The 15,802-nt window shown below is 36.0% G+C and overlaps 1 protein-coding gene across 3 annotated transcripts in view; it reads right to left on the reverse strand.

Annotated features, from left to right (window-relative positions):
- The window catches only part of PIK3C3 (phosphatidylinositol 3-kinase catalytic subunit type 3), a 67,951-nt gene that overhangs the window by 12,247 nt on the left and 39,902 nt on the right, over positions 1–15,802 (reverse strand). For 2 of the 3 annotated variants that reach the window (XM_054003232.1, XM_054003231.1), the window contains 2 exons: positions 10,643–10,811; positions 5,085–5,175 (listed from right to left, as the gene is read on the reverse strand). In XM_054003232.1, coding sequence (XP_053859207.1) covers positions 5,085–5,175; positions 10,643–10,811 — 260 coding nt within the window. Of the gene's footprint in view, positions 1–5,084; positions 5,176–10,642; positions 10,812–15,802 lie in introns of those variants that run through there. The other variant, XR_008441257.1, reaches the window with a different exon arrangement.

The raw sequence follows: 15,802 nt of genomic DNA on the forward strand, positions 1-15,802 counted from the left end.
AGTTATCACTATTGCCATTTTTTTCTGGTAAGTAAATCAGTTTGTGTAGTCTGCTATCTTTTGTACAAGAAGATTGTTGAAGTTCCTTCAGGGAGGACAGGAACAGAGCACCCAGATGTGCTTAGACCATCCTGTGCCAATAAACCATATAAAAGGTTTATAGGTGCAGTCTATACTTATTTTACAGAATGTTGTGTATGACATAAGCTACTGTTCCAATTTTGCTTTCACTCAATCTGTGTTTCTCCCAAGATATTTTGTAACTTTTGGACAGAAACAACACTTGGACAATATGCCTACTGTTAGATTTTAAGCTTGATTATACAATTGTATTCTGTCAGTGAGCTCCCTCGGATATCCCACTGTTATTAGATGGTAAAGGATAATTTGGAAAAAAAAGCCCAAAATAATTTGGAAAAAAAAAGCCCAAAAGCCCTGTCTTTGTTCTTCAGGTTGGTAGTTAGAGTCTTTAAGAATATTTTCTGCACTCAGATTTTTCTGGAAGGTCTCATTCAACATATCAGTATGAAATTCTTAAAAAAAAAGTAATCACAACTCAAATAATCCAAGGCCTCATAGAGGAGAACATGTTTCCTTCTGTGACTAAAAGTAAGAAAGTCCTTCCAACATCTCCTTTTAGCTACTCTCACTAATGAGCATCCCATTATTAAACACCTATACACTGCAGGAAATGACAAGAGACAATATCAAGACATAGAATATCAAAGTAGCGTTCTTTATTTTATTCTAGCCATCACTACCGTATGGTAGGTGCACATTCTATTTTTATTTAGAACATGTGTATGATTACTAAAATCAAACCTTCATTCTGGCTCTAAGACCACATAGATTATCTGCTGAAAGTTCAGAAAAGGGGAACACAAAATTTATTTCTGAATGCAGTTTTTACACTTTTCTGTAACCCACAGGCAGACACTTCCTGCAAAACACCTTCTTACCCACTCGTGGGACAGGATGTCCCTTTGTGAAGACAAAGATTAAACTGGGAGTTCAACTACCATCTCACATTGCAATGCTTTCACTCTGAGGAAGCAAAATTGTGACCATTAAAGAAAAGTCTTTCTTTAGCAATAACCTTTTGAATGACCCATGCCTACTTCATAACAGCAGTATAGCTACACCTACTGAAAATATTGAGTATCAAAGTTCCTTACGCAAAACAAATTGTTTGACAAAATAACTGCAGTGTAATATTTCAATAGGCATTATAAGATATATAATATATATACTACTTCAGTAAGCATTCCTTTGTTTTGCGAAAAAGGAAATTACTCTGCTTGCAGTTTAATCATCAAACCAGTATTCTGATTAATCCAAACTGAAATACAGGTAATGTATCTTGTTGCCTGCAAGTCCAGAGCCTGACTAGCTCCAAGCCCCTAAAGCAAAAGAAGGGCTCTACAGAAATGTGAGCATGAGTGCTGCCAGTACAGCATCAATGAGAAAAATACTGGCTATGAACTTCACCTCTACTCTTCACCAGGACACCTTCTTAAATACAAAAACATTGGTAAATCTCCACCTTTGTCTTCTGTGAAAGTGATACCCTGGTTGAAATGGCTATTGACTTGTCTCACACATCAAAGGTAATTCAATTTTGCAGGTCAGTCCAAAATGGATCTTTACCTAATTTGAGTCTGTTGAAATATATATAGATTTTTTGTTAAAGTTTTAAGGAAAAAAAAAAAAATCAATTGAGATGCTGAAAGCATTTATTCAATTTTTCTACAACAAGGTACAGTATTACCTTGTTAAATGACTGAATCAACCTGACACTCACCCCAAGAGAGGCAAGGCACCATGTTCCTTTTTTTATTAGTTCTAACAAAGCTTATAACTGATTTCAGATGGGCTTCAGATGGGCTAATGGGTATTTAATACCCCAAACAAGTTTTCTAGCACATTATTTTAAAAAACCCCAAACAGCAATGACCTATTCAGTGTTATACAATAGGTTAAGATTATTCTGATCCTAGCCCATTTAAAGCTATTTTCTGGTTTATGTTATTAAAGTAAAATAGTAAAATGAAAAATTGAGAACTAAAGAAAACAATTACTTTCACAGGAATTTGAACATTGTCATAAGCATCCAGCAGATTGTAGTATCAACAACTGCTTAATGGAAGGCTCCTCTGCTTACCCACTTTTTAGGGATCCTGGGATGATGTATTATTTTTGTACAAATTTAAGGAGTATATTTAAAGGACAACTTTGAACCAAAAAGACCAAACTGTCAAAAGGGTTCAGAGACAGCTGAGCTGTCAGGAAAAAAAAAAAAAAAGTTTATAAAAGATAACAAAACTTGAGAGAACTGAACAATTTGGCTATCTTTCTGACAATACCTTACTGCGCGGGTTTTGGTTTTTTTTTTTAAGGAACAAGCACACTCTACATTAACTTAAAAGAACCTGGGGAAGTAGGATCTTTCCCTCTCAAAGTGATATGCATTCCTTATCAGAAGCACTTTCCTTACTGCTTCAGTTCTATCTGCTTTCATATGTTAAAGCCTCTGTGAATGGACAGCCTGGAATCTCCCATGAGGATAAAAGACACAGTTCACCAAGCTGCAACACTGTCAGAGCTCAGGATCCTAATAACTAACTGCTGCATTTGATCTAATAGTGATCCGTCACGTAACAACTAATGTCATGTTCTTTTCATGCAATGAAAGCACTGTTGTTTCTACTTTGTAATGGAATTTAGAATAACCACACGGATCCAGTTCAGAGTTCAGGTGGTCAGAGTATGTGCTGGTAATGCCACAGCTGTGGGTTTGATCCCACATGAACCACTCACTTGAGAGCTGGACTTGATTATCTTTGTGGCTCCTTTCCAACTCACAATACTCTGTGATTCTGAATTTCCTTTTAGATTCTGCTGCCTTCGGTGATCTCCAAATGTATGCAATATTGTTATGCTTTACATAATCTTGATTTTTAAATATTGTACATAAGTGAACTGTAATATACTTCTCAGCTGTAGAAAAGACTTTCTGGCTTTCAATTCTGTACCTTGATTTGTTAAGTCAATAAAATTATATTGGAAATTTACAGAGAGTAAAAGAGTTTTAGAAGAGTCTGAAATACTCAACTATTGTTATATTAAAACCATCCTTTACAAGTATTTTACAGAACCCAACATCCTATTATCATAAATTACTGAAAGCATATACCCTTGGACAGCATTTCTAGAGAGTCTTCCACCATAAAATGCAATGCCAAGATATTAATAAGAAATACGGATATTGCATGTTGATTAGCAGGAAGTATCACAAGACTCTTGCTAAAAAATATCACAGCTCACAAGAACACATTCAAGACAAGGATGAATAACACTGTCACATGAGCACCCTGTCCTAGTGGAAGTGGCCCATGGCAAGGGGATGGAATGAGATAATCTTTAAAATCCCTTCCAGCCCAAGCCATTCTGGGATTCTGCAATTAAATGACAGGGAACCCTGGACCAGTAATGAATAAGATTAAAATGCGCCATTAAGTCTCAAACTTATTGGTGCAAACATTAAAGAACCAGCACTTCTGAAGTTCAATTAAACCAGTGGTTGGACCTCCTGATGACTCTTTCAGTCAAGCACAAACTTATCCCAAATTAGCCCACTCTACCTTTTGATGCATACATCAAATTTTACTAGGATTTATGAAGCATTTATTAGTAGACTTTGCAATATAAAAGATCTTCCCCCTCCTTACTGTATTCACTCATGTTTCCAATGGGTAGGCAGAGCCAAATGCGTCTTCTTAATAAAGATGAAATTCTTAAGACAGGACTTGCATACTGTTGGGAAGGTCTCTTCCTTGAAAAGAAGATGTCTCTACAAAAGTGTAGTTACTTCCAGAACTTGGCAGGTATTGAACCATTTCAGTTGCCTACTTTAGGCTTTTATCTCCTATGTTCTATGTAAGCAATCTACTCAATCTGTAGGGCATTTAGGTACAGAGGTGAGGTTCAAGTATTGATAAAAAGAAATTATTTGCTGTCATTTTCTCAGGAAAACAGCTAAGTGGAGGGAAGATTGTCATCTTTACCACAAAACACAGCACTTGGACTAGCTTAGTTTCCTGGATATGAAACTGAGCAGCTGCAAGAACTCTTTGTATTTATTTGGAACCAAGAAACTCTAAATAGAAATGCCTGGATCCTTGAAGAGAAAAGGAAAAATCTGTGCAAGTTACAATTTAGTTTTCTTCAAGCAAATTTTATTAGAACATGAAATATTTATTTGAAGATTCTGAATCTCTGCTATCATAGCTTATTGAAAACAATGAAGAACAGCCTATCTGAAAGACAATCCACTGCTTGAATAAAAATTACAGTGAACTAATTTCCATTGGATGCACAGGCTCCACAGAGAATTTTGGAGAATTAAAACAGATAACCCTTCACTATAAATCAGGTTACAAAACCCCCCAATATTTGTCTAAAATGTAAGTATAATGAAATCTAGATGGAGATGTATCCAGTATTTTTCATGTCAACTATTGCTCAAACACCAAATGGAGAAGAATGACTTAAGCTGGTATAAAGGACTAAGTTAGAATTATGGGACACAGGTCTGCCTTCCCAATAAACAAAAATTTATTGTTGATGAAGATAATACCAGCCTACTGGTTTTAAATCTTCAGTAGACTGGTTTTATAACTAAAAGAAAACTGGTTTTATAAAACCATCCATGTCTTAAAGGGTTCTAGACTAGATGAGACAATGTTTTGTGACACAGTCAGTATTGACTGCTTCAATTCAAAGCTTGATAAGGTGGAAACACTATTTTTAGCTAAAGTACCCATTGGAACAGAGTGCTACAGCAGAGTGTGCAGCATTACATGGATGATGAAAAGCCATTCTGTATTAATTGGCACATGTGCTAAGTGTTCTCCAAGTACATTCTCCTATCTTTAACTTCAATGATGAAAGAAATTGCTCAAAGCTTATAAAACCAGAGCAAGTATTTTCAGGTGAGAGACAAATAAGTCATCATCACAAGTGACTGAAATTTTCATAATGAGATGCCCTGGGTCACTGAAAGACAATGAAAACTTTACAATTACCTTTTTTACAGTCTTGTCAGGTTCAAGAGCAATATCTGGAATGTTGGCATCAACCATGAGGGAAAATAAATTCAAGATCAAGTTGGAATACCTAAGCAGAAGAGCAAATTAGGTAAAACATGTTGTAAACTGTACAAAAGACATTTTGTAAACAACTTAATTTAAGAATTCATCATCATCTTACAAAGAACTTTTAATGCTTCAGAGATCCATTTTTAATACTAATTGAAAGTATTTGTGTTAAAGAACACAAGATACTGACATACACTATCAAAGTTTAATCTTCAAAATCTCTCAAACTGCCAGAATTGAATAAAAGGCTCTGATTTTGCTCTTGTTTTCTAAAATCGCCAGAACATGTACTCAAAGACACATCAAATATAAACTGTGATTTCATATATTTTAAGTTTTAATGCCATTTTCTACCTCTGTTAGGATACACATATGCTAGAATACTGATGCAAAGTTTATTTTTTTATTATGAAGTGATACAGCAGCATGAGATATATTCAAAGAGATGAAGTCTTCATAAGTACAAAAAAATTATTTTTCCTATCACTGCGAGGGCTTTTGACAAACAACCAGATCCGAGTCTTCAGTTGCTCAGTTAAGCTCCAGTAATAGTGGTAGCACAGTACATTTAGGAAGTACAAATGTCATCCATAACCATTAAAAGTGACAAATCAGAGAAGAGTTTTCGGCTTTAAAATGGTGTTGGAAACTCTCATGACTATCTTTTTAAAGAACACCATTTTGCCCTTGCAGAAAATTAGCTGTCAGTTTCTTTTCGAGAGGATACCTTTCAAGTTGTTCAACACAAACTGAAACTCCCCTTCCTCTGCAAAATATCTAGTTCCCTTTAAGACACAAAATATGTTACTGACTTCACCATTTGAAATATTGCTTTGCTAAGAGAACCAGGAGCTTCACAGATGAGAGAAAATTAATTCTTAGCAGCAAAACTTGTTTATTAGGAAGCTGCTGAATATGTATCAGCTGACAATTGCAAGGAGTGCAGAGTATTTCAACTAAACGAAAGGTCTGCTTCATAGCTGTATTTTACAAAGTAAATACTGCTCAAAAAAGACACCTCTCTAGAAAAACTTAATTTCAACAAAACCTCTTGACACTTTATTATTATCATCTGGAACTAACATTACCTAACACATTCCAATATAAGTTTTCAGACATTATAAGAAAAGCATTAAAATCAACTGTTTGGCTAGAAATTTTTAGTGCGTTATTTCTTTCAGCAATTTTACTTCACTTCCTCAAGGGCAGGGAGCTGGAGCAGGAAAACTACTTTTATGGCAGATGAAAAGAAACAAAGGAAAGTTAACTCTACCATTTTGTTTGAGGTCTGGCTAAGAAATCTGGAAGTCATGTTGCTTCGCTGCTAGGAACAGACACCACAGATTTTAATCAATTTTTCTTCTACTTGCCTGAAACTAGCAGATTTCTTTTTAAACATGCTTAAATGTTATAAGTACATGCTCTGAAGTCTCTTCCTAGATTACCTTCTATCAGTAGTTTTCCCTTCAAACTGACACAGAATCCAAAGTCTCAGAGTCCCTTTTGCTCTTCAACTGCATAGAGGATAAAAGCTTAAAAGCACTACAGGTTATTGGAGCTATTTATGTGATGGAGGCTTGTAAAAAAAGATTTTAAAGGTCTAGGCATCATTGTTAGATGCCAGTTAAGAGACGGTTCTGTTCCATACAATGCAATCTTCTGATTCTTGAAGAATAAGATCACCTGAAGAAACTCATTTGGGGGAAAAAAATAAATCAAGAAAAGGTAATCTGGGGGGGAGTATGAAGTGGAAAAAATCTTAAAAATTGAAGAATTGCTCACTATACTACCTGTAGATCTGTCCTATGCCCCTCACCCCAACATTCTATAACCCAGTAATCAACTGCAATACTTCTTACAGGCAACACCTTTGGCAAACATGCCATGAGGTTTACAGCTGGGGAATTGACAGCCCAAACTCTAGAGGAGAGATTTTGCTGAATCACGTGAGTTAGGAGCCTGACTCATCTTTGACACCTACATTACAAAGGCCTCTGGAATGGCTGACATCCATCCACAGTCAGAACAAACTCTGAGCCAGGTTTTCCTAGTTTTAAGAAGGTTTAATGAACTACCTAAACTGAAACCTAAATCCTTCTTACATTATTCTTTGCCTTCTTCAAACTCAGAACAAATTAACTCACAAAATAAATGAGGACTCAGCTGCACTGAAGGTTGGTCATCTTTTGGTTTGAACATGAAGTATTGTTGAAGAAATTCAACAAAAAACCTCTACCTTCTACATAGAAGCGGTCTTATATAGAGACTTTTCCCTCACAGAGGGAAAGAAACCTGTAACAGACAAAAGATCAAATTCTCATTACTATGTTTTCTGAGAATAGCAACTTTTGTTTTCAAGTAGATATCTCAAACACCTGCTTGATCCGAAGCATTCCTTCATTTATTTTTTCAATATTTACCAGACCCTTTGTATATAAATGTCCTAACCAATAAAATATTTAGGATGTTGACTTTGCAATACTCTACCAAATCTGAAGCTACAAACATCCACTATAAAGACAAGGACAGGAAGGTACACAGTTATCTGCAGTCCCAAACTACAGCCCTGCTTATCTGGTCTAAGTCAAAATTCCTACGTTTAAAATGCCTTAAGGATACTACCCTTCTTTCCCCCACAACGAAATTAGCTTCTCAAGAGCATGGATACTCCCTAATCATTATCATGTCACAGTTAGCTGTAATAAATTACAGCATTTATTCTTCCCAAAGTATTTCCTTGCAGTCCAAACTCAGTGAATATGGACCTGATCCCACGCAGCTTTGCTTTTGCTCTTCTCTCTTCACCATCTAATCCCAGCTTTTAGAACATTATCCAGACCCTGCACTACAACCTTTCCCAAGGTTCATCACACTTTCCACTTGTTGCGCAGTGTTTCTATTCAGATCTGGACAGCACCCTCAGTCAGCTGGGAACAGACTGGGGAAAAACTGCTCCAGCCAACTGGACAAACCCACCCACACAGAGAAAAAAACCTCAGCCCAAACTACAGATTCTGTCCCTACTCCAACTTACCTCCTACTCTTCTGCCCTCACCTATGCCCACTAACTCAAACTGAACAGCAAGTTTCTCACAGGACTAATGCAGGGGAAAACCTTACTTGGAAGGAACAAAACAATCTAGAGCCTCTCTCTGGAAAAAAATTCTGAAATGCTCTGACTCAATTCTTTACTGCCACAGATTGCCCAGAGAGGGTGCAGAGTCTCCCTCAGTGGAGATATTCCAGAACATTCAGAACATAACCCTGTGCCATGTGCTCTGGGACAACCCTCCTTGAGCAGGGCGGTGGGACAAATTATCCATTTTGTCATACTATGGAACCTGCTGAAGACATGTAAGCAGGAAATTCTTGATGGAAAGGAAATGCTGACATGTAGCAGGATTTATACATCTTTAAACAGGCTCAACACGTATAATGAAAGCATAAGAGGCTGCTACAGCCCAAGTCCTGCTGACAGCTACAATTTGCCCTGAAACACATTCAGAATGCAGCAGCTGCTCCTTCACTCCAGCACTGCTGACAAAGACACTCAAATGATTACTGTTGCTCAAGTAGAAAGCATCTCCTTATTCCTACTCCCCAAGAAAATCCCCCTAACTAACTAAAGAACATACAGTAATGATCATATGCCAAACTGCTTACAACCAGAAACAACAGACACAACTCTTCTTTCACTTGTAACTTTAAAATTCCTTACTTTTTTTTCACTATGCAACATCCATTCCACCAGGAATCCTGATACACCAAGATACAGTACTTGAAATATGCAGAGAACTGGTTATTCCTCAGGGAAATAAAGAACTAAAATAAAGCACAAACTGATGGAGATGACAGTTTGCATTTTGTCTTAGCTATCAGAGGTTATGATTTCACATTACTTGGCCAGAATATCTGTCTGTAAGTGGGTTTCTGTTAATATGCAGAACTGTTAGAACTAAAGTGCTCCAGAACCAATTATTCTTTTTTAACAAGTAATCTTAATTATTTTTACTTCTAGCTGCTTAAAGTAATAGTTACAGTACTTTTAATATTATCATACATAGTAATGATGTACATGCAATGCAATATAATAGATATTATCATAGTATTGTTGTTGAAAGCCTTAAGGGTATTTATCCAGAACCATGTAAAAATATTTTCCAATAAAATGAGCAAATATTGGCGATACTATAATTACAATGACAATTCCAGACATTAAAAATGAAACCATCTTGATTCACAGTTTATTTGTATACCCAAATTACCCCTATCCTACAAATTTAATGATGATCTTTGTAGCAAATCATTACATAAATTAATTCAATGAATAATCTTTCATTGACACAACAGACCTTTTCACTGAAACAGCTAGGTTTAAACAAAAACAACTCAAGTATATGACAAATAAGAAATACAGCATTACAAAACAGCTTTAAACAAAGTTCAGAAGTTGGACTGTTCTCTGAAGCCACAAATATTGCTTGTTGATGACATGCCACTGTGTTTTTTCAAATTGCTGACTGGTTTTTAACCCATTAACAACTTCAGTTCCTGGACCAACTCCTTAGTCTTCCTCCTTTTATCAATTGAAGAACTACATGCAGCATTTCATTTTTTATCACTGGCTGCTTTCCATATTCCAGGTACTTTTCACATAAGCTTACCATATTACCAAATTCTTACATATATTTGAAGGTTTCCATTAGGGTATCTTTGATATTAAAATGAAAATATTTCCTCTTCATTGAAGACATGCTAAATCAAATCACTGGACAGACTAGGATTGCTTACCTGTGCTCTGTTCAATCAGAACAAAAATGAGCAACTTGTCTCAGAAAGTTAATGTATAAGTAATATAGTCACTGCGAAAGAATGAAGCTGATTCTAAATTTAAAAGAAATATCTGTTGGTTCATAGACACCAGAGTCTAAAGAGTTTTTAGCTGCCACAATTCTGGGTTTTTAAAGAAATTTCTAACATGCTTGATTGTCACTACAAGTTGCTAATTTTTGTCCCACAGGAGCTGAATTGAACTAAGCATATGTGTGTGTGTCATCTTCAAGCCAAAGAATTTGATCATCACTAATTTAAAGTGGAGGAGGATAAAGCAGCAAATGAGTAATGACTTAAATTAAAATGACAGTTCCTTGATCATCAATAATCGAAGGAAAAGAAGCTTAAGGGCAAAAACATACCCAAAAAGAAATATAATTTAATATCCCACTTGCGTTATGAAATGAAGCCACTTAAGTTATTAAACAAGCAAAACTGAGGCATTTAACTTGAACAATTACATTCACCCACCACATTACACCAACACTGTGATGTCTTCATTCCTTTGTTTCACACAAAATCTTGTGTTCACATTTAAACAAGCTTTGAATTTTTCAACAGAAACATTTCAGCAATTCATTTACTGGTCTCCTCTCCTGCTTTAGAGTGGCTCTCATCAGTTCTGGCATAAACCATAAAGCCAGTGCTGTTACCTGCGGAGGTGGAGAAAGGCTGTGTAGCACTGCTTACGGAACTCCTGGTACTGCTCACTCTGGGTGCCTCCCATGCCTTCCACCATCTCTTTGTTCAGCTTCATTGGGGGAGGAAGGGGCTTGGGGTCCCGGCCCAAAATATAACCAAAGTCAATGTGAAACAGTTTACCTGTAGAAGAAGCAAACACTGCACATAATAAAAGTTCTTGGCACAAAACTTAGAAAAATAGAATCATTAAGTAGATAGCAAGCAGCTCTCAGAAAGTTTTCTCTAAGGTTTATAACAGTATATTTTTATCTTCAGCTGTTAAGTGGGAATTATGGTTTTAAAGAAGCAAAGCTGATTTAAAATTCAAGGTTTTTTGATTTTTAAACATGTGGAGTATATTCACAAAGACAAAACCAATACTGAAACTGGTCAGTAAATATTAAATGCACAGTTTACATAATAGATACTACTAATGCTTTGCACTTGCTTTATAATTTCTTAGCAAATTTAAAAATTAATACTTAAAGCAGTGTAATGTGTTTCGCATTTGGTTGCTGAGGCAAGAAATATGGTAAATTTAACATAAAAATAATATAACAAAGAGAAAGTAAGATTCATCATCCTATAAACAACCTTTCAAAGCCACTGAACACCAAAGATGAGTTCAATGCTGCTTCAAAAGTCTTTTGAGTTGTTCAAGTAGAGTCAAAAATTATCAGTGGTTTTGAAATACACTGAAGAAATATCACTACAACTTCAAATTTGAAAATGGATTTCAAATCCACCAAGAAGTCTTTCATACCCTTTTTCAGTACTAAAATGAATTCCTTCAATTGATCACTAAGTTTCCATCCTCATTTCAACTGATTGCATTTATAACACTTCTGCAGCATTAACAAAAACTTATATATGCCTCCTCTTTTCAAATGCACAAGGCAATTGCCCTTCCTATCAACAGCCTGCCATGCTGCTCACCATAATGCTCACACATTAACTGGGGAGAATTCAGAGTGTTCCCTTCCAATATTACTGAACTACACATGAGATGTTATCGGTGGCAAAATGAACAACTGAACTTCCCCTGGTAAACTTCAGTTTACTGGCAACTTCAAAAAACATAAAATATTTAGATTAACTGAGGAATAAATATATTATAAATACACAAAAAAATATGGTACTAGAAATAAAACAATTCATAATTCTTAGGTAGCCATTTTTTAGGAATAATCTTGACTCAGTTAAATACTGTCCATATTAAACAGAAAAAAATGTCTCTTAATGTGTTCTGCAAATGTATTTTCAGTTTGGAATGTGTAATTTAAGCAATGACTTGAGCCATACCACAGCTATATTACAAAAAGATGGTGAGACTGCAGATATGCATGCAGGTACAAGATAGAAGATCTTTAAAACAAGAAGGTAGAAAATTATTAGCATGACTGTTATCTAGACAAACGCAGCACAGAAGATAGAGTCCTGCTTCAGAATTATGGAACTGAGCAGCATTACAGACAGGGGTGTATTTGCTATGGAGTATTTTAAACTGCAGCATGTGTATTCATTTTGAGATTTCATAAGATTAGGTTCTCAGTGCTCTTGGGGAAAAAAAATGCAGCAGTCATATTTTACAGTTAATCATGCCTCTTTGACTGTTTCATTAGTATCAATAGAAAAGGCTTTTTGAGATCTGTCATAAGCATTCTTCTTCAATCCAAGAAACAAATTCCATGACAGTCCAATTTCAAAGAGAGATCACAAGTATCCTCAACAAGAGGCAAAGTATTTCCTGACTGATAAATGCCACAACCATTACATATTGCATAACTAATTGTGCTATAATAAAAAACATTCTTTCAATACATTCTTTCTGGGCTGGTGTCTTAAGTTGACTGTATGATGCTTTTATCCCCAATCGTCTGTTCTGTTTATGCTGAATAATCAGTTTTGCACCTTTAAGACTTGTTCCAGGAGTGAAGTGGGGGGAGAAGAAGCACAGATTTTGTTTTCAGAAACTGCACTCACTCCTCCACATTCCTCCTCCTGGATGTGTTGTCTGCAGACAGACGGACAGCGAGACAGAGCTCTCCATTGCTTTTTAGTTAGTTTTAGCTACCTGAAGCAAAGAAGTTCCCTGGACTGTGCCTTTTCCTTTTCTTTGGACCTGCTCAAACCTGCTCTGGACTGAACACCGAGAAGAGTACCGGCACCTCACACCTGTGGCCCAGCGGGCTGGACCTGGGCCACGGCATTTCCAGCGATGGAGGGACTGATCAAAGACTGAGTGAGCCGAGCTGCAGCCCGGAGGGGGGGGGGGGGGGGGGGGAGGGGATTTTTCTGAATTTGTCTGTATTTTAGAGTGGCAAGAAGTTTCATTGTTTAATGTTGTTTAGGTTTTCTTGTTTAATAAACAGTTTTTTCCACTTTTTTCCAAGGAAGTAGTTTTTCCCGAACCAGTTGGGTGGAGGGGCCAATTGAATCTGCCTTCTAGAGGAACCCCTTTAAGGGTTCTCTCCCAAATTTGTCCTGAACCAGGACAGCTGGTAAAGGAGATTCTTTTAGTGCTCATTTTTGTACTCCAAATTTTGGAAGCAATCACACACAGAACCCTTTCATCATGAAGCTAGAAAAAATGTTTAACTGAAAAGTTTTGGGGACTTGCTTTCTGTTCACTTATTCAAACCTGCCACCTTGAAGAGTCAAGAGCAAAATTTTGAATAAAACAGTAGCCCTTGTTGCAGAAAATAATTTTTTTTCAGTTTGCTCTGGAGATAAGGAATAAAAGATGATAATTAATAATTTACACTGGTAACAAAGACATCTAAAACGTTTAAAAATATTTCAATAATTGAGTGATAGACATTTAGAAAGTGAGATGAGGCCATCCTGCATTAACTTTATATGTTTCCTAGCTGTACTTCAAAATTCAGCTGTCTTTTAGGCTGATTTAAAATATACGTACAAGCTCACATTTAAGTAAGTATATTAAAATCCTTTCAAACCTGTCTACTAAGTACAGACTTGATTAACTTTAAGTCAGCTCCTGCAAGATCAATTAAACCAGCACACCATGCTACAGAACATGGACAAAAGGCTCTCCCTGGTGCTTGCACAAAGCTGCTACATCAGGAGCAGCCTGAGGGAGCACTGAAGGTCTAGAGATTTCTAGAATGGAACCTGACTCGTGTTACCCTCCAGGACTTAACAACTGAACAAGTGAAGAACAAGCCTGCTTTGGACAAATTAAATTGGCTACTTATTTAATACTGAAAATAGGTGATATTTATATTCTTATTTATGTTAATATATAATAAATTTATCAAGATAATAAATTCAATAATTTCAAATCTTTAATATCAAGATAAAAAGGTTGCAAGTATCTCAACTGATCTTTCCAAGTGCCATTTGTGTCAGGGCATTACACTGACTATTCCACTTTCATTATATTCATGAATGGGACAATTTTCACTTAGAATAACTCAAATTGCAAGAATTAGGAGACCTCTGGAGGACATCTAGTCCAACCCCCTGGTTGAGCAGAGACACCCAGAGCCAGGTGCCTTAGCCAGGACCATGTCCAGACAGTTTCTGAGTATCTCCAGGGATTGTCTCTGTACAACTTGTATCAGTCACTTCCCTACTCATATCATGATACTTATATACAGTAATCATCTATCCTCCCAGTAATCCAGCCTTCATGTGAACTTTGTGCAACACTACTTTTTCTAAAGTATGTTATGCATATTCTAAAGTATGTTATTCTTTGTGCAACACTACTTTTTCTAAAGTATGTAATTGTTTGTAAAACATGGTTTTACAATAAATTACATGTCCTTCCTTCAATATACAGTGTGAGTGTTATAACACATACACTTCCATCTGTTAGACCATCATGTTTTACCGTGATCCAACTTCTTCTGATTTATTATGTCTTAATTTAAAGGGCTCCTAATCTTTAGATATGCCTATAAATTACAGACAAAACTGGGCCTCTACTTTGGTTTACTACTGTTCCCAAAGGAGTGCTAAATCATAAAGGTGCGGGTTTTTTTTTGTTTGTTTTAGTCATGATTAAAACTAAAACCAGGAGTTACTTAAGACAACACGTGAAACAGATCTCATCTTTAAAACTAGTGCACTGGAAATCACCCTGCCCTCCCCATTTATTTTACTGTAGAAAAAGAAAGACCTAAGGCATTTACTGACTGGAAGAAGATGAGAAGCTTCCAGGAGTAAGCAGCATGCATATATAAATTTTTTTAATTCAAAATCTAAAAGTTGATGCTATTGGGTACTTTTGAGCTTTTGTTTTTTTAAATTATTCTATGAGTTTGACTACCTTTTTCCACTCAACACCTGGTTTTCTAACATATGGAATAAAGAGGAAAGGCCACTGGTAACTTCAAGGATATGGCACAAAACTTGGAAGTTACTCTGACTACTAGTCAGGGCATCAGGGATTTCCTAGTCCATCTGACTTTCTTTCAGCAATGTTTGATTAAGTGAAGCATGGACCTGCAGAGAATAAAAACTGATACCTGGTGTTTGCAATAGCCAGTAACACCTGACTGCAGCTGGAAAGGGTGATCTGCCCTTTATTTTCATTGCTAATACCTAGATTTTAATACAGGAGAAAGGTGCCTATAGAGCAGCACAGGAATTGTTTCATTTTGCCAGGAAAAAAACATGAAAACCAGACAGAACTCTGAAAACCTTAAAAAAAATGCAGAGGACGGAGAAAATTAAATGCATTTACTGAAATAAAGTAAGTCTGATGGCAATTGTCTCTTAACAGTAAAAAAGCCAATTATTTCAATCCACTGTGTTCGCATTGTTGGGGAGTAGCAAAAAAAAACACTAAACCAAAACATAATTTTCAAACTAAAACAAAAATTTAATTACTTCTTTGTAACCCTCAAGCACCACTATTATTTTAACTTGGCCCATATAAAAATATACAATTTAGTGATTATTTTAACTGATTTCCTATTTTAAATCTGAAGCAATAGGATGAAAAGTCCTCAATGAAAATGACTGGATGGATGGGGTGTTTTTCTGGCTTTCTCAGCAAATTTTAATACTACTGTCATAATTTATCTTTTGCTAACAGACCACTGGCATGATGAAAAAATTGGAATGCCTAATTTACTTTCATAAGCAATATCTTACAACTT

Source organism: Vidua macroura, chromosome Z (assembly GCF_024509145.1).
Source record: "Vidua macroura isolate BioBank_ID:100142 chromosome Z, ASM2450914v1, whole genome shotgun sequence".
Taxonomy (NCBI): Eukaryota; Metazoa; Chordata; class Aves; order Passeriformes; family Viduidae; genus Vidua; species Vidua macroura.